At 39.9% G+C, this 20590-nt stretch overlaps 1 protein-coding gene across 1 annotated transcript in view; it reads right to left on the reverse strand.

Annotated features, from left to right (window-relative positions):
• Nucleotides 1–20590, reverse strand: part of LOC122810835 (bestrophin-2-like) — a 310332-nt gene that overhangs the window by 91403 nt on the left and 198339 nt on the right. The window contains exons 6-7 of the mRNA XM_044082389.1: nucleotides 17222–17374; nucleotides 9328–9408 (exon numbers count right to left, since the gene is read on the reverse strand). Of these exons, the coding sequence (XP_043938324.1) occupies nucleotides 9328–9408; nucleotides 17222–17374 (234 nt within the window). The remainder of the gene's footprint in view (nucleotides 1–9327; nucleotides 9409–17221; nucleotides 17375–20590) is intronic.

Raw genomic sequence — 20590 nt, forward strand, 5'->3', positions numbered from 1 at the left:
CATTCAAGCTTACATTCACACTGACTACACAAAATAGCACTGATTTTGCACATGCTCAGTAACTTATATGCACGTGCTATCTAGCTACAGTGGCTGACTAGGTTCAATATACACACTGATCTACATCCTACCTCTTTAATTTTGTTTGCCATTGCAAAATATAAGAACAAAGGCATATTTAAGAGCTAGACATTATTTCAACATTTCAACAAAGCATAACTGATTTCAAGTTCAAGTTGCTGTGTATTTAGGATTGGGTTTCCAAACTCTACCCGATCTAGCTACATAGAAATTGACTGAGTTTGGCAACAGGGACAGTCTCTGGGGATTCTTTCAGTACTGGAACATCTGGGTTTACATCAGAGTTGTTCGAAGAAAGCACACGGTGCTTTTGAATTCGAACAGTTGACAAGTCACGGTAGAAATTAGAGTCACTAGCACAATCTGCTGTGGCACTGGTTCTGAGACAGATAACACATGTCTATGATTCTTTCTGTAATCCATTCCTTCAGATTGAGTAATGTAAGATCTTGGTTCCTCACAAATGTCCTTCACAATTTCTACATGATCATAACATTTGGATGTTTGCATTCTCACAACTTTTCCTTGTAACAATGGTCGAAGGGATTTACTGGTTTTTATCATAGTACAGTTTTTGTGACTGACATTTTCTTGAAAGTTGAGCCTTGACCACTCTGTTGTACTTTGCGTTTGGTACTAACAATTGTTTACTGATTGGAAGTGTTTGTGTTTGTCTGGACATCAGTCTCTGAGCAGGTGACCCAAGCAAGTTGTCTTAAGGAATGTTTCTGAGATTGAGTAAGTTAAGAAAAACATTGGTAACATCTCTTTTAGATTTCTCCAACAAATACTTTGCACTACGAACTGCACATTCAGCTAAACCATTGGTTTGTGGACACTCGCGACTGCTGGTAATATGAACAAAGTCGCAAGACTCAGCAAATGTCTTGAACTGCTGACTAGTAAACTGGTGCACCATTGTCAGACATGACTTTGTGCGGACTACCATGGACAGAAAAATGTCTCTGCAATTTTGTAATAACTGTGATGGATGTTAAGTTAGGAAGCAGGCCAATTTCAAGCCAATTTGAATAAGAGTCTACTAAATAATAAGAACGACCAATAAAACACAAACTTTATTACTTAAAAGAACACATCAAAAAAATACAACTGGTAAGTGCTTTCATTCCCATCCGACCTCTGATGAAGTTCCAAGAAGGGAATGAAAGTGCTTCCTGTTGTATTTGTTTGTGTGTTATTTTAAGTAATAAAGCTTGTGTTTTATTAGTTCGCTTTATTATTTGTATTGTGAATGGCTCTTTAGTTCGCTTTTAAGGCTTCATGGGATATTAAGAGTCTACTAACACCAAGTAACGTTGGCCATTCCTTTTGAAAATCTATTATATATGAAAATATCTGCAGCAACCGTCGACCATGGTAATCCAGGAATTTGGTGTAGCTAAGATGGTTCTGTTTGCTGATGCTGTTTGGTGCTGTTGCAAACTGAACATGCTAGAGTTTCCTTCTCTATATCTATAGACATGAAGGCCAAAAATATAATGCCTCTTGCCCTTCTTTTGGTTGAATCAGTACCCGGGTGACCACAATACAAAATTTGGATATATTCCTGTTGTAATGCTTTAGGAATACCACTTTTGGACCTTTCAGGATGATTCCATCTTCCATCATGAGCTCATCTCTGTAAGGAAAATACTGCCGAATGTCAAGTCACAGTGGTAAACCACTTTGTCGTGTTGATCATCCTCGACTGATATTTTTGAACTTCCGAACAACTGGGTCTAAAACTGTGTGATTTCTTAGTTCATCTAGCCATGATGATGAAAAATTTCTGACTTCCATGACTTCAGTCTGCTGTTTCATTTTCATGCTGGTCAGTCATTTGTCTGGGTGCGTGTAACAAAGCATCAGCAAGGTACAAGAATTTGCCCTTTTTGTAAACAATACTGAAATAGTACTTTTGCAATTTTAACATCATGTGTGGCATTTGAGCTGGGGCTGTATTTATTAGCTTTTTCAAAATTGTCACTAGGTTTTGGTGAACAGGCTCTGTTTGGATAGGTCTACCATAAATATAATCACTGAACTTCGAACATGCCAACACTACTGCCAAAAGCACTTTTTCTATTTGTGCATAATGCATTGCTGCTTGAGTTAAAGTTCTTGACGCATAATCAACGGGAATGCCTTCTTGAAGACATGCTGCTTGTCTGCTCACGTAATGGTGCATAAAGCTCACTGAAGTCTGCGATGAACTTTCCTAAATAGTTGACCATACCTAGAAAACGTTGTAAAGATGTGATATTCTCTGGAACTGGCAGTTTAACAATTGCTGTTTGCTTAGACAGATCTGGTTGTAAGCCAGAACTTGTAAAAAATATCCCACATAAGTAATGTCTTTCAGTTTGAATTTACATTTCTGAGGATTCAGTTTTTTACTTGACATGCATGGTCTAGAACTTTCCTGAAATTTCTATTGTGTTCTTCTTCAGCATTGCCCCCCAACAATAATGTTGTCTACTATAACAGCACATGGATAACCAGAAAAAAATCGTTCCATGGCACGTTGAAATACCTCACTGGCAGAATTAATTCCAAATGGCATTCTTAAAAATTAGTGTCTACCAAATGGTGTGCTGAATGTGATTAACAATGAAGATTTGCTATACAGCAAAATTTGCCAAAAGGAGCTTTTTGCATCCAAGACTGAAAAAACAGCGGAATTTCGCATGAGAGCGGCTACCTCTTCGACTGTACACATTGGGTGATGAGGATGCTTAAGTGCTTTAAGTCTCATGGATCAATACATATTCGAATATCATCTGAGCTTTTCTTATGAGGTACGACCATGGAGGATATCTATTCACTAGGTTCTTCGATTGGAGTAAGGCCACCTAAATTAACCATTTTCTTTAGTCCTGCTTTTACTTTACTCTGCATTGTTACTGGTGTCTTCTGTGCTGGTCTGACACTGGGCTTCATGGTTTAACTTCATGGAATATGCGACTGGAAGTTTGCCAAGCTCGTCTTTGAAAGTATCTGCATATTTCTTAAAATATTCTGTGTAAAACTGTCATGGTTGTTCAGACTTATATGGTGGACCTCATTACTAAATGAAATCAGTCCCATTCTCAAGCTGTCTTTGAGGCATAACAGTGACTGCATGTGCCTTTTAACTACATAAAACTGCAAGTCATAGCTGTTCCCAGCAGAATGGCATGAAATAACTACTGTGCCATCAGTTTGAATCTCTTCACCACCATAAGCAACTAGTTTTGCACACTTTACAAAATCAAGTTTCTCACCAGCTTGTACTTTATCAAACATTTGTACTGATATAACATTGCATTTAGATCGAGTGTCTACTTTAAGCTCTACAGGATGTTCTTCATTCCACATTGCTGCAGTCCTAACTATTGGGTAGTCCGCTGTCCAGTCGGCCCGAATACCAGAGTATATGGCTGACGTCGGTCAGGGCGCATTAGACTGACGCCAGTGCGTCAGGGTACTAATCGCATGACCGACGCCATATCCTCAGTCTTTTTGCCGCATGGTCCGATGCAGAAGCAGTTTTGCGAGTGCAGGTTGGCGTTCTGAAATTTTCTGAAGTCGGAGTTTCAGACCGAATCAGAGTTGGCTAAGTACCCGTTGGGAACATTTTGGTTTTTCTTGCCTCAGTATTTAACCGGATGTCAGAAAAAGTGAATAACTGTATTTCTTGTGGGAAACAGATACCTCATAGGGATTACCATACCTTGTGTATACCTTGTTTAGGGCCTGAGCACGACGTTGTTGGATCGCGCTCTTGTGCTAGGTTTAACAAACGCACTATTAAGAGAAGGTTAGACTGTGCCAGGTTAGTGTTTGGGAAGCGTTGCAATTATAAAATGCCGACGGATGCTCCGACGCCCGCTTCGTCCAAGAAGCGCAAGGACAAAACAGCGAAGCCTAGGGTTGATGAACCGGCAGTCCCGGACGTCGGTTCTTTAGAAGGCTCAGTGGAGCCAGAGGTTTTGCCAGGAGTTTCTTTGGAGTCTCAGGCAGAGACTTTACTGTTACAGGATGTGCCTTCTCAGGAGGTAGGCCAGGCTGAGGGGCTTCTCAGGTAACTGTTCTTCCCTCTCTTCCCAAGGTAGTTAGAGCCTCTCCTTCTGTTTCCAAAACTTCTTTGAGAGGTAGGCCAAGTTTAGCTTCAGTGGGGGCTTCTCCTAGCACTTCAGGTTCTTTGCCTAAGAAACATATGCTTAAAATGGCAGAAGATTTGATTACTATGATTAGAGGTTCTATGCCCCTCCTGATAAGAGGCCTAGGGTGGAACCTGAGTTTGATAGTTTTGAACAGTGTTCAGAGGCTTCTGAGTCTTCTGCGGAAGATTTGCAGGAGTATCCTCCTTATTCTGATTCTGATGTGGATGATTCCACTCCTACAGCTTCTCCTCCTGAGGATTTCTCATTTTCAGAGACTCTGCATTCCATGAGGGAGCACTTTAAATGGGAAGGCCAGGATTACTCTGATTCCAGGAAAAGGCTTAGGGAATTCTTGTTTTACCCCAGCATAGGCCCTTAGCTATACCTCCTGTGTTGAATGTGGTGGAAGATGTTTTTGCAGAGGCTTCCCTGAACCCTGATTCTTTGCCTCCTGCTCCTGTTAAACCTGATAGGTACTATAGGGTGCCTGAAGCTCATAAGTATCTTTTAAGAGTCCTAGGGCAGACCCGGAAACTGTTTCTCAGGGACCTAAAGGTGTTAAGGCCTCTGTGGTTAAAACCCTGTTCCCACTGATAAAGAGGCAAGGGCTTTGGATAGATGGGGAAAGAAAGTGTATACTTCTTCCACTTTAGCCATGAGGGCGTTGAATTGTCAGTTTCACATGCTAAAATATCAAAATTATCTCCTTTCACAACTGAAATCTAAGGTGGATGCTTTGGCGGAAGGTATTGAGTGTAAAGAGTTGCTGGATTTAGTTCATGTGTCTGAACAAGTGGGTAAGCATTCTTTGCAATGTGGTTTTGATGCTGTACAGGCCTCCTCGAGGGTGGCTGCCACTAGTTCTGTTCTTCGCAGGCATGCCTGGTTGAGGGATCAGAATTTAGCTGAGCATGTTAAGACAAGGATTTTGGATGCTCCTTTACAGTCTGATGTGTTGTTTGGTTCGCCTGTGGAAGCAGTTTTAAAGAAAATGGAGGACAAAGCTAAGTCTATGCAAACTGTTAAAGATTTTTTGCAGGTGCAGCCACCGAAGTTTAGTAGAATTTGGCCTTTACCTTTGATTCCACATCTGTTATCTCAGAAGGACGGTCATCTGCTCAATGTCAAGCTTCACTCTCTTCATCTAACAGCCTGGCATATTCTGTGTTGAAACACAGCAGGTCTCAACTTCCTCAACAAGTTTTAAATGTGATTATGGAAGCTAGAAGACCTAGTACAAGGAAAGTGTCATGAAAAATGGAAGAGGTTTTTATTTTGGAGTACAGCAAAGAATTTGGAGATTTCTGAGCCTAATTTGAATGTGGCTCTTCAATATCTTACTGAGTTATTGGACAAAGGTTTGTCCTTCTCTTCCATTAAGATTCATGCTGCAGCAATTTCAGCTCACTATGATTGTGACCCACCATTGTTTTCGCATCCTTTGTTCAAGCAGTTTCTTAGAGGGGCAAAGAATATAAGACCCCACGTAGAGCTCCTACTCCTGCTTGGGATCTCAATTTTGTGTTGGAAAAACTTACTCTACAACCTTTTGAGCCTGCGGCTACTGCTGAATTGAAATACTTGTCATGGAAGACTGCTTTTCTGTTGGCTATTACTTCTGCAAGAAGGGTGTCTGAGTTGCAGGCCCTTATGGCAGTAGAGCCCTTTTGATTTTCCATAAGGATAGGGTATCATTACGTACTAATCCTTCCTTTATGCCTAAGGTGGTTTCTAGTGTGGCTTTAAACCAAACTATTCATTTGCCTACTTTTTATGCAGACCCCCAAAATAAAGGGGAAAAGATTTTGCACACTTTAGATGTACACAGGCAATTCGTTATTATTTAAGCAGGACTAAGGATTTTAGGCAGTCTCAGCAGTTGTTTGTTTCTTTTGCTTTGAGTTCAGGGCAAGCCTGTATCAAAACAAACTATTTCTAGGTGGATTGGGTTTTGCATTGCATTTTGTTATTCCCATCATGGCAAGGAGATTCCAGCTGGGATTAGGCCTCATTCCACTAGGGCTACTGCCACTTCAACAGCATTTCTAAGGGGTGGCAACTAAGGATATTTTGGAGGCAGCTACTTGGAGTTCAGTGCATACTTTCTCTAAGCATTATCACCTTCCTCTCTACTCTAAGTCTAGGGCTGGTTTTGCCACAGCTATTTTGCAAGGCATGTTGTCAGCTCCTGCTTCTTTATGATTTGCCAGCCTCCCTTACCTCTGCTTTGGGATTCTACCCAATAGTTAGGACTGCAGCAATGTGGAATGAAGAACATAGTACAGTTTTGTACCTACCATAAATGTAGATGTTCGAGTATCCACATTGCTGCAGTCAACCCTCCCTCCTTCCCTCTGTGTTTAGGGGTGGTTGTGTAGGTGAGGTTATATGCTGATATTTTTGTATATATTTTTGTATATATTGTACATATTTTTGGTGCAGGTATATTGGGCCTTGTCTTTTTAGGGTCTTCTGACATCTGGGGCAAGAAAAGACTGAGGATATGACGTCGGTCATGCGCATTAGTACCCTGACGTACTGACGTCAGTCTAATGCGCCCTGACCGACGTCAGCCATATACTCTGGTATTCGGGCCGACTGGACAGCGGACTACCCAATAGTTAGGACTGCAGCAATGTGGATCCTCGAACATCTACATTTATGGTAGGTACAAAACTGTACTTTTTCCATTAATGTGTACAGTACAAAATATTTCCCACTTTGCTGATAACTGATAATCTACTGTATTAAGTATTTCATCGATCACAGAGACACCATCGACATAGAAAGTTTGCTCACAACTCAGAGTTAGCTACAGTCTCTATCAATCAACTTGTTTCTTCAGATATTTTAATACAAGCTTGCAACACTTTAGACTTACAAAGCCTTTTGAAATTATTCCACTTTTTACATTTGTGACATTGCTGACCAAAAGCTAGTCACTTTTCCCATTTAGATTCATGACTGCCTCCACAATTGCGACAGCAATGAGGTGGGGTATAGCACTGACTCTCGTTTTATTTCTTTTTCATCTTAACTTTCTGCTGCACACTGTCAACATTTGCACTAGCAGATACTGCAAACTTTCTCATTCATAAGCATATTTGTATGCTTTTCTGTAATCTCATGTATTTGACAAATTTCATTGGCTTTGCTCAATGTTAATTCACTATCTCAAAGTCAAATCTTTCTCACTGCTTCATTATTAACACCACATATAAGATGGTCTTTTATGAGCTCATCTCGTAGATCACCAAATCTGCATGTTTTTGCTTTATTTTTTAAGTCAGTAATATATGCTGCAATAGATACACCAGGCTTTTGATTTCTTTTGTAACATTTGTGCCTTTCCAAAGCAGTATTCATTTGAGGGTTACACATTTCTCTAAACTTACATTTTAAGCACTCAGGGTCTTCCCACATTTCAGCCTGTATCGCAATATGGCAGTTCTCCCCCTCCGCTGCATGCACGGCAGGTGCATACACAAATAAACATTCCCACTCAATGGCCAGCTAAATTAAAAAGTATAAATGCTCTTGTATGTGTGTCTTTATCAGAAAATGCAGCCTGTATGAAAATATCATGTTCTTGCTCAAACACTCGCCACTTCTCAGCAATATTATCAAACACCAGTAGTTCAGGTCTATGAAATCCCTCTGCCGTAATAACAAAGTTCTGTTAAGCATAAGTATAGACCTGGTACTTGTAATTTTGCTCAAGTACACAACAACCTCTCCAAAAATGCTTTACTTTAACACTGCAAATACCTCAAAAACTTCAGAAACTTCAAAAAGTCTTAGTTACTGCGAAAACGTCAGATATTGTAAAAATATATGGACATTTTAGCCTTTTCGAGCATTTTAAACACTTTGGAGATGATTTCAGACACTTTAAATATTATACCACTATCTTGGACATTTCAAACATCTTTGAATGCTATGCTACATGTTTGGACAAATTTAAGTAACTTTGAATAACCTCTGACCTAAGTTCACTCGTGGATATTACTCCACTTCTAACGGCGTGCCTCATGGTTTGTAAGCTGCTTCAACTTCGGATCCCATTTTGACACTGTGTCCCATGTCTCATGTATTCAAATGAGACAGTGAGGCTGGGTATGCATTCAAGTCGTTTATTGTACATACACACATCGGGAGCTGTAACTTGTATATATACTTCATATTTCATATGCTTACTGACTTTTTACTTCTTACACACTCACATGTGCATCTCCATTCAAGATTACATTCACACTGACTGACTACACAAAATGGCACTGATGCACGTGCTCAGTAAGTTATATGTACATGCTGACTACACAAAATGGCACTGATCTCATATGTGCTCAGTAAGTTATATGCACTTGCTAACTACACAAAATGGCACCGATCTCGTATGTGGTCATTAAGTTATGCACGTGCTGTCTAGTTACATTGACTGACTAGGTTCAATATACACACTGATCTAAAGGGGGGGTGCTTAATAATATCGCCACTCAGGGCTGTGAACCTCAGCTGTGTTTGCCTACACCCTAGAGGTTTGCTTTCTAAAAGCTTCTGACAGTTTATGAAGTACTGTGGTCTACAGTTCTTCACCTCATGAGTTCTTGATTTCCTTTGAGAGAGTGTGCGTTTGCGTGTGTGTGTTCATACATGCAGGTGCACATGTACTAGGGAATGCAACCATTAGCAATTAACCTGTTAAGAGACACAGACTAGTTCACTGAAGCGATACACTGGTTTATTAGTGGTCCTGAAGATTCTGCATAGGCATGGGTGGAGTGTGGGATAAGCAAGGATACAGATTGACACAGAAATGGCTGTAAAGACTGTCCAAGCCATTTGGATAAAATTTCAAGCCTATGAAACTAAGGCAAGCTGATACATTTTTGTTCGTGTCCCACTCCTGCTACTTTTAATCTCCTCGCTCATAAATATCCCAAGCATCTTGTGCTAATATACTGCAGGCTCCTGAAAAGAATACCACCTGCTTTCTCCACACACAACCAGCAACATAACTTCTGAAACCTTGTTGCTGTCGCCTACCCCCAGCTGTATGCAAACACCTAAAGTTCCACCCTTTGGTCTCTGACTGCTTTACCTGGAAATTCCTGTCTATCAATGTGTTGGTCTCAAAGTCGTCATCGTCTTCTCCAAATGGATTAATCAGCTGCGCAGCCACCTGGAAGACAAGAAACACGAAACAAGTAGTACTGCTGCAGACAGTCATGGAAATGTGGGTTTCAAAACACACTACTTTTACATGTTTTGTCTGATCTAAGGGAAAGTCAGGCCTCCATACTAAATTTACTGATTTAAACTGGAAATGTTCATTTATTAATTTTACATTTCTTGACCGGGCTAGTCTAACTGGGTATATGTCCATTTTCAGTAGAGGCCTGGAGAGATAAACTCCGAGACACACAGATAAAATAACAGCAAATATCAAAAATAACATCAGTTGTATATACAAGGACATTTCTGGTTAATACAGAAATATTCAGAGAGGACAGATACCATTAGTGTAAAATGCAGGTACAAATCAACATATAGGTACAGTACATAATGGGGGGAAAAAGGCATACAGGTTATACAACATACAAGTACAGTACATAATGAAAAAGGAGGCGTACAGGGTATGCAACATACAAGTACAGTACCCAATGAAAAAGGAGGCATACAGGGTATGCAACATACAAGTACAGTACCCAATGAAAAAGGAGGCATACAGGGTATGCAACATACAAGTACAGTACCCAATGAAAAGGAAGGCATACAGGGTATGCAACATACAAGTACAGTACCCAATGAAAAAGGAGGCATACAGGGTATGCAACATACAAGTACAGTACCCAATGAAAAGGAAGGCATACAGGGTATGCAACATACAAGTACAGTACCCAATGAAAAAGGAAGGCATACAGGGTATGCAACATACAAGTACAGTACCCAATGAAAAGGAAGGCATACAGGGTATGCAACATACAAGTACAGTACCCAATGAAAAAGGAGGCATACAGGGTATGCAACATACAAGTACAGTACCCAATGAAAAGGAAGGCATACAGGGTATGCAACATACAAGTACAGTACCCAATGAAAAGGAAGGCATACAGGGAATGCAACATACAAGTACAGTACCCTATGAAAAAGGAAGGCTTACAGGGTATGCAACATACAAGTACAGTACCCAATGAAAAGGAAGGCATACAGGGTATGCAACATACAAGTACAGTACCCAATGAAAAAGGAAGGCATACAGGGTATGCAACATACAAGTACAGTACCCAATGAAAAAGGAAGGCATACAGGGTATGCAACATACAAGTACAGTACCCAATGAAAAAGGAAGGCATACAGGGTATGCAACATACAAGTACAGTACCCAATGAAAAAGGAAGCATACAGGGTATGCAACATACAAGTACAGTACCCAATGAAAAAGGAGGCATACAGGTTATGCAACATACAAGTACAGTACCCAATGAAAAAGGAAGGCATACAGGGTATGCAACATACAAGTACAGTACCCAATGAAAAAGGAGGCATACAGGGTATGCAACATACAAGTACAGTACCCAATGAAAAAGGAAGGCATACAGGGTATGCAACATACAAGTACAGTACCCAATGAAAAAGGAAGGCATACAGGGTATGCAACATACAAGTACAGTACCCAATGAAAAAGGAGGCATACAGGTTATGCAACATACAAGTACAGTACCCAATGAAAAAGGAAGGCATACAGGGTATGCAACATACAAGTACAGTACCCAATGAAAAGGAGGCATACAGGGTATGCAACATACAAGTACAGTACCAATGAAAAGGAAGGCATACAGGGTATGCAACATACAAGTACAGTACCCAATGAAAAGGAAGGCATACAGGGTATGCAACATACAAGTACAGTACCCAATGAAAAGGAAGGCATACAGGGTATGCAACATACAAGTACAGTACCCAATGAAAAGGAAGGCATACAGGGTATGCAACATACAAGTACAGTACACAATGAAAAGGAAGGCATACAGGGTATGCAACATACAAGTACAGTACCCAATGAAAAGGAAGGCATACAGGGTATGCAACATACAAGTACAGTACCCAATGAAAAGGAAGGCATACAGGGTATGCAACATACAAGTACAGTACCCAATGAAAAAGGAAGGCATACAGGGTATGCAACATACAAGTACAGTACCCAATGAAAAAGGAAGGCATACAGGGTATGCAACATACAAGTACAGTACCCAATGAAAAAGGAGGCATACAGGGTATGCAACATACAAGTACAGTACCCAATGAAAAAGGAAGGCATACAGGGTATGCAACATACAAGTACAGTACCCAATGAAAAAGGAAGGCATACAGGTTATACAACATACAAGTACAGTACCCAATGAAAAAGGAAGGCATGCAGGTTATACAACATACAAGTACAGTACATAATGAAAAAGGAGCAGACTAATGTTTATAGTAATAATGAGTTTTTAACAAATAAGTATCCAGTGGGATGGAAATAATGAAATGCAGAGCGAAAAAGGTAAATTATTCTTTATAAGGAAGATAGAAGAGTTAATGAAAAGAAAAGGGTAGGCAGAGCATATTTTGGATAGAATAGATAACTAGTCAGGTTTAGTACAGGGGCATGACCAGTGTGTTCTGAGGAAGTTTCAGTCTGTTTTTGAAGAGTGATATAGAGGAAAGTGAGGAAAGGTCACAGGGTAGGAGATTCCAGAATCTTCCAACAGTATTGGAGAAGAGAGAATCCCCAGCCCTGTTAGATTTAGATGTGTTAACTAGACGTTTCTGAGATGAACGTAAGGACTTCAGATTTTTATAGGGGATGATGACGTTAGAATAGGAGTATCAGAAGGTTGATAAGAGTCTTATGGGCAATGATTAGTTGGTGGTATTTAAGCAGATTCTGTAGTTCCAACCATTCTAGCTGCTTTAAGTTAAAGCAATGGTGAGTCCTAAATGGGTTGTCAGTAGCAAATCTGGTTATGTTATTGTAGGAGAGATCCAATTTATTGAGGTTGTTCTTAGATAGATTAGTGAAAATGGATGAGGCATAGAGGAGTGTAGAGATTAGATGAGTGAGTACAATAGTACTTCTAGCTGCAGGTGACAGGAAGGGTTTAATTCTGTAGAGAGAGCCAAGTTTTTTGTTGACAGATTTTGTAGTGTTGTTGATGTGAATGTCAAAGTTGAGGTTGTTGTCAATGGTGATACCAAGTAGCTTGGTAGTTGGGTCAGGTGATATAATGGTACCGTTAGTGGATGTAACCAAAAAACCTATGGGAGAGGACTAATAGGATTGAAAAGGAGGAGTTTAGTTTTTTTTGGGGGGGGTTCAAGAGAAGACAATAGAGTGTGAACCATTGTTCAACTGTGTTAAATACTTTTTGGGTAAGGGAGTGAAGTTCAGAGGTGGTTGTGGCTGCGTATTGTATGCATGTAGCTTGGGGGATTGCTAGATGAAGGTCATTGATAAATATGGAGAAAAGGAGAGGTCCTAATATGGACCCCTGAGGGACACCGAGGTTAACTGGTAGGTGGGTAGATAGAGTGTTGTGCCAAAGCACAGCCTGTTGTCTTTTATGTAAGTAGGATTGGAACCATTTAATAGAGAGTGCATCTAAGGACAGGGATTTGAGGATATCTATAAGAATTTGATGATTTACCATGTCAAATACTTTGGACAGATCGATAGTGCAGAGGAAAGCATGTTACAATTGTGTTTTTTGTTAATACAATCCATAAAGGAAAGGAGGGCAGTGGTAGTGCTATGGGAAGGTCTGAAACCATGTTGACAGCTAGAAAGTAGGTTATTTTGGGTTAGGTGGTCTAGCCATTGCCTATGGAAGCATTTCTCCATGATCTTTGCCAAAGGAGAAAGAATAGCTATGGGACGATAATTGGAAAATTCGGTGGACTTACCACCTTTATGAAGGGGGATAATATGGGAAACTTTCCAGATGCTAGGGATGTGACCTTCACTAATGCTTCTATTGATCAGAATGGAGATGGGGTAAGCAATCAATTTGGCAGATTTCTGTAGATATTCAGCAGGTATTTGGTCTGCTGAAGGAGAGCATGGTTTAAGTTTTTGGATTAGGGCAAGAATATGGGTTGTTGGGACTGGTTGGAAAAGAAATGGAGGGGTGGGGTTTTGTTATAAGTAGGTAAAGTGAAGTTATTAGGTGATAGCTGACTGGCTAGTGTTTGGATAGAATCAGTGAAAAAGGTATTGAAGGCATTGACATTATGCATGGGATTTTCCTGGTCTGTGTTTTGTGGGATTGGTGTAATGGATTGACCTGGATGTAGTAATTGGTTAATGCGTGACCAGAATTTTTGTGGGTTATTATGGTCAGCCTTTTGAAATTGAAGGTAGTAGTTTCTTGTATCAGACAGTATAGCTTTCTTAGTGTTATTTCTTAGTTGCCTGAAATTTTGTTGGTCTACAGGGTTTTAGTCATTCTCCATTTGGCCCAGTATTTATTTCTGAGATGGATTTTTATGTTTGGTTTCTTTAGAAAGTCATGGGGCAGATTTGATCTTGTTTCTAATTGAACATGGTGATCAAGAATGGCTAAGAAGTTAGAATTAAAGTATTTAACAGCTTCTTCCAGAGGGAGGTATCTTAAGGGAGACCAATTGCATGCTCATTAGTTCCCTTTGGAAGAGATCAGGGTTAAAGTTCTTTTTGGATCTGATATTCCTGACAGTGGTAGGAATGGGAGCTTAGGTTTTATGCCTGATGATGTAGGTAAGTGAGTGGTCACTTATGTCATCAGGGAGGGTTCCAGATTCATATATTTGAGGATGGTTATTTATCAGAATCCAGTCTAATGTGCTTTCTTTCTTGTTATGTTTGTTTATCCTGGTGGGGGAGGTAATGGTTTGAGAAAAAAACATATAGGTTGATGTGGGTGGTAGGGTGGCTGCTGCTACAGCAATTTCAATCAATGTTTATATCACCAAGGATTATAGTTTCTTGGGACAGGTTTTGAGACAGCCAGCAAAGGATATTTTCTATGGTGGTATGGTTATTACCAGGGGGTAGATAGATACAGATAATATAGATGGCTTTGGCATTGTTAAGTTGAAGTTTAGATATGAGAATTTCTGCATTGTTATTAAGAAGTTGTTTATAGTCATAAATAGTTAACTGAAATCCAGATTTGAATAGAATAGCAACCTCCCACCCCCACCTTTTTGGCTACATGGTCGAGTCTCAGGATATTATATCCTGGTGGGATGATTTCATTGTCTTTGGTTACAGGTTTTAGCAATGTTTCTGTTAAACAGAGAATGCCAAAGGAGTAGACTTCTAAGAGAGCATGGAGTTGAGCAATTTTATTGTTAATGCTATGAATATTGAGATGAGCTAAAAGGAGTGAGTTAGATGGTTTAGTAATGGAATAATTAGTAGATTGGTTGGGGTTGGGGAGAGAGATAATAGCTGTTGTTGGGCCTGGGTTTGGGTGAATGTCTCCACCTTTTAATGAGTGGAGTTGTTTGAGATAGTTTGGATTTGGGAGTCTGCTATTTAGGAGTAGTGATCTCCTGGGATTGAGATTGTTATATCTAATGTGGGGTATTCTATGATATTTAGCTAGTAGATAGCTGGGTGGTGGTGTTATGTTAGCATGGATAAAGATAATGTGTAGAGAAGGAAAGTTGGCTATCTTATTTGGGTATTGACAATATGGACCTAATGAGTGTTCATAGGGGGAGGGTATGTAGGCAAAAGTGAAAGGTGGAAGCAGCATAAGTAAGAGAAGTAGTTGGAAATGAGCAGTGGTGTGTATTTTATCCATTGGAATGGACATATCAGTTGTGTTATTGAAGGTATGGAAGTATAGTAGTTGTGGATGAGGGGAGGAGATGGGTGTGGTAGGAAATAAGGGGAGTGGTTAGAGAAGGATGGAGATGACCAATAGGAAAGATCCCTGAGAGTAATGGGAGGAGGAAGGGGTGTGGCTAGTAAGTATAAGAGTAGGATCCCTGGCGGTGGGTGGGAATTGGGAGTAGGGAGGGGAGTGGAGTGAGCCCGCAGGGCGAACTGAGCGGGTAGAGACAGGTAAAGAAGCAGCTAGAGAAGAAACAATCAGCAGTACTAGCTACAGAAGGTAAGTTGGATAAGTCAGAAGTGGGTAAAAACAGTGATAAGAGAACCTAGAAACAGTAGTAGGAGTATAGTAATGGGTGAAGTGTGAGGAACTAAAAAGTGGGTCTGGAACTACAGAAAATAAGGTAAGTAATTAGGAAAACCAGAGGATAAGCATGAGATGAGAGTAGGAGAAGGGTGCCACCTAGTGGACAGTCTTATATTGCAGGTAGATATGAGAGGGAGTTCGCTGGATTAAAACTGGGGAAGAGTGAGTGCTAGAAAAGGGAGTTACTATGGAGGATACAGGGGGGGTAGGTGTTAAGGTACTATAAAGAGAGGGGGGTAGAGGCTGCTGGCTGTCCTGGCTCAGAACGTGCTTTGACACCTATAGCAATGGTACAATGGTTGAAAGTATTACTGGAAGGAATTAGAAAGCAAACTTTCCTTGAGAGAGGGTGCAGGGAATTAAGGCTGTGAGGTGACCCTGCTGGTATTGGGAGAGGGCCTTAGGTTACTAGAGACTAGTGCTGGAAGCACAAGAAGAGCAGTGTTACCACATTAACTGACCGTCTTTAACTTGTTAGGTTTTGAAATGCTTTCTAATTAAGACACCCAGGCAGCAGGGAAAAATGTAGCTATGGTAATGGTTCATAGGTAGGTACTAGGCTATTGGCCTTGGTGCCCATACAAGCCCAGCCAAAAAAGGTACCCTGGTTTTTGCCACCTAAGAAAATAATTTTCCTGTGCCACTGTTGAGCAGAGCCACAGAGGTGATCCCCGGGGTGAATTTCCTATCTCCCATCCAGTCATCAAGATTTTTCTTGAAGAGTGCTAATGATGAGCTTTGTTTGATATAGATAGGTAGTTTGTTCCAGAGTATGGGCAGTCTCTGGGACAGGAATCTATCCCTCTAGCATGTTCTGTTTATTCTGGTGACAAGGTTTAGGTCCATAGAGCATGTAGCTTGGAGGGATTGGGATTTCTTTAAGTGGAGCATGTCCAACAGCTCGGGGTTTGACATAGCTTTGTATGTTAGGCAGAGATCACCTCTGAGTATGCGATGGAGTAAAGCTGGAGTTTTTTGAGACGGTCTGTGTAGGGCTTCGGTTTGAGGCCGGTAATCCTCTTTGTGAGGTATTTCTGTGGCCTTTCCAGTTGTTAATGTCTTGTGAGGTACATACCAAAAGGGGCATTGTACTCTATAATGGGTCTAATGAGTAATGAGTAGAGGGGAACAATGACCTCTTTTTTTCTGGATGAGAAACCTTTTGTGATGAGGTGTGCCATGTAGAAGGATTTCCTGGCTACTGTGGATTATCAAAGGAGAGACTACTGTTCACCTGTGTCCCAAGGTCTCTTATCACACTTTCGGTATTAAGTATACTACCAGAAGAAGTCTTTTCCATACTATATCATCTTGGATTTGGACTGCAAATAAGATCACATAGGATGTATTTTGATATTTCACACAATGGATTCTTCAATCTGTTGTCATGACTTAGTTGAGTATTCATTTTTAACTAACAGAATTCCAGTTTTTCACTTAAAATCACTAAAGCATAAGCTAACAAAATAAAAATGTTTCCATCTCACATCCAGCAATGGTCTTTAAGCCAGTTAAGCTGTGTGTGTGTGTGCGCCTGCGTGCATACATGCCACATTTGCCAAGCCATCTACATTTTTCTCTACAGCATATTACAAGTCACCTTGCTTATCTATGGAATTTGTTCAATTTACAGGTTTTATGATTATGCCTATTAACCGTCATTTGTATCCACGGTGCCCACCTGACTGTCAAAAAAATAAAACATTATTATTATTTTATTATGATGATCTTCAAGACATTATAAAAAGCTTAAGTTTTCTATACCTTTAACCAGCCGCCATAGAAGATAAACTGTAGTAGCGTGAACACTGGGATGTAGATGTCAATATTATGTCCCTCGTGCTGTTGAGTAGGGTCAAGAAACTGCCTTCCAATCAAGCAAGCCAGAAGGTAAATGTAAACAGCCAAAGTCGCCACCTACAGAGGGAACAAATGAACACAAATATCTGAGAAGTGTAATCGCAGCAGAGCAAGAAACAACTGCACAACTGACATCACAAAATTAAATACTCCATGAACCAAATGATGGTATGATTTACATGCTTAAACAGCACTCGTGGGTCACTAAGGTCCCTTTCCTCAATCCTACCATAGGTTATTAATTTAACCAAGAATATGTGCTTGATTTATGAAGTTTACAAGAAAACTGCAGTATCTTGAACAGTTAACATGGTGTTTATAGTGTCTAATGAATCAGATATTACTTTGACTCAGGATTTATTTTTATTTTATTTTATATTTGTGTACCAGGAAGGTCCAACTGGGCAGGTACCCATTTTCAGCGGCAGGCTATGGAGAAAAACTCCACATATAAACACATTTAGCACAGACATGAGTGATACAAGTTATACAGTGGTAAATACATACATCACTTTAGCTGGTAGAAGATAGAGTGTACAGAGAGACATATAAACCGCAAATAAAGTAATGGGATCGCAAACCATGATTTGCCAGACAAAGCTATTAGTATAAATCTTAAAAAGTAAAATATAAATCTTTAAACTGTAATTTGTTTTATAGGTATAAGATGAAAGAAAGTGAGCAATTAGGAAGGTAGGTAGAGGTTAAAGGAATTACAGAAAAGCAGATGTAGCCTTTGGTTGTTAAGAGATTTATTGGGCTGAGAAGAGAGACGGATTATGTGTTCTAATATTCAACTGGACTGTTACAAGAGCAGAGCCATGTATCAGACAAGTGGCTTTTGAACAATTTTTTAAAGTGAGAAGTATTGGTTGTGGATCTTATATTTTGAGGGAGTGTGTTCCAGACGTTGGCTACATAAAGACAGTCTCAAGAAATATTCATAGATTTGGTAACTTTTAATAATGATTTATTGGTGGAGCGTAATACATGGTGGTTGGAATAGGGCTCAATTATGTTTTGTAGAACTGGTATCTATTTCTGACTGGTTAAGTAATTTATCAGCCATTGTCAGCTGATTGTAGGATAGGAGGTGAGGAAATTGTAAACAGGACAGTTTTTTAGTGGTTGACAGTGATGTGATCTATGTGGGGAGTCTGTGGCAAATTTTGCTGTTTTATTATAATGTACGTCAAGTTTTGCTGAGTCTGTTTTTTTGAGGCTAATGAATATTGTTGAGCCACAGAGCAGTGTTACGAAAAGATGTGTTCTTGCAATGGCTGCCTTAGTACTATTCGTTAGGAGTTATTTCCATATAGGCTTCCTAGTTTTTTTGTGCACCTTCTTAATTGTCTGTGATATGTGTAGGTCAAATCTCATGTTATCGATAATGACACCTAGAAGTTTTGTCTGGGTAAAGGGTGTAATAATTGTATTACTTGAAGCTGTAATGGAAAAGCTGGGGGGGGCTGTGGTTCTACGAGGTAGAAAGATCATAAGTTTGGTTTTAGTAGGACTGAGTATGAGTTGTGAGTTGGACAGCTATGTTTCTCTTGCAGGGAAGGACTTTTGTGTCATGTCCTGAAGTTGTTGAATAGTATGGGCAGCACATATAAGTGTAGAATCATCTGCATATTGGATCTGGGAAACTAGGGAAGTAGCGTTGTTGAGATTATTTGTGAAGATATTGAAAAGAAGGGGACCATGAATAGAGCCCCGTGGGACCCCTAATGTGACAAGAAGTAGGGGGGAGAGGTCTTGTTGCCATTTTACATCTTGCTTGTGACCCGTTAGCTTTGGAACCAAGTGAGATCAGAAGGACTAACATTTAGGTTAGAAAGTACAGACAGAAGTTTGTGGTAGGGGACTGTATCGAAGGCTTTGGACATGTCAAGAAAGACAGATGAGACTGTTTTACCCTCGCTCCTGTGTAGATTGATGGTATTAGTGAAACTCAGGAGGGCAGCTGTGGTGCTATGGTTAGGTCTGAATCCATGCTGAGTGTAGGCTAAGAGGGAGGTAGTGAAGTATTTGTGAGTGGATACATTTTTCTAGAATTTTGGAAAGTGGAAACAGAATGGCAATGGGTCTAATTTTATAGTTCAGTTGAGTTACCTTCTTTGTGAAGGGGGATTATGTGAGAAATCTTCCAGATTTGTGGGAGTTGGTGTTCAATGATAGAACGATTGATAAGAATAAAAACAGGATAGAAAATAGCATCAGCTGCTATCTTAAGATATTCTGCCAGCAGGTTGTTTTCTGCTATTGTTGGTGTTTTTTAAGCAGTTTTTTATGGTATTTGTATGCACAGGATGGAAAAAGAATGTGTTGTTATCCTTGTTTTCTGTTAAGGGTATAGTTGGTGAAGCAGGACAGTTAGTTTTGGTTAGTGATAAGATGCCGTCGGTGAAGTATTTGTTAAATTACTCTGCAGTGGTACCTAAGTTATTTGAAGTTGAGGGAGGTAAGGTAGGTGCTTGTCCAGGATGTAGGATTGTTTTGATTGCTGACCAAAATTTTTGTGGGTTTCTTTGATGAACCAGTTGTATATTGGTATAATATTTTTTCTTGTTTAATTTGATTTTTGGCTTATTTCCTAAGTTCTTGATATGCTAAAGGATTTGGTAGAGATGTATTTATATACCGTAGTTACCAGGCCTTTTCTCTTAGTTTAAGAAGAGCTCTTGTTTCCTTAGTTAGCCACGGGGCATTAGTCTGCTTTTGTTCAAATTGCCATTGGATGTGCTAATTTATTGAGAATATTGAGGAATGTGTTGTTAGTAACTTTTTTCGGTAGTGAGCCTGCTTAGGTAAATTGGTTGCATTTTCACAGCAGACAGAGGGAGGAAGATAAACAAACCCAAGACTACAAGATGAAGCTCATTCATGGCTTATAGACAATTGTCTGTGCTAAACTTATAGACAGTGAGTTATTTCTGTAAGGTGCCACTTATGGACTCTGACACGTCACTTGCCAAAAACTCTCAACTGATGTCTTCTTGCAGTCTGTCCCTCTGCACTGTAGGCTGCGTCATTTGTAACTTTAGTGGTGTATACAAATCAAAGTAAAATGGTGAACTACATGCAATTGTTTTCATTGAGCTGATCTTGTAAACCCAGCAGTTTCCTCTAGTTTTGTGTACTGCACATTAATCAGTTTCTGTTCTTACCTTTTTGTCATTTCTCTATGTCCAAAGAGCTCCATTTTATAGAAGTCACTCTCTTCCATGTAACTAATAGTCTAGCCAGACTTCATACATTCATTTTGACTCT

The sequence above is a fragment of the Protopterus annectens genome, chromosome 9.part0 (genome assembly GCF_019279795.1).
Source record: "Protopterus annectens isolate FY-2018-M chromosome 9.part0, PAN1.0, whole genome shotgun sequence".
NCBI classification, from domain to species: domain Eukaryota; kingdom Metazoa; phylum Chordata; order Ceratodontiformes; family Protopteridae; genus Protopterus; species Protopterus annectens.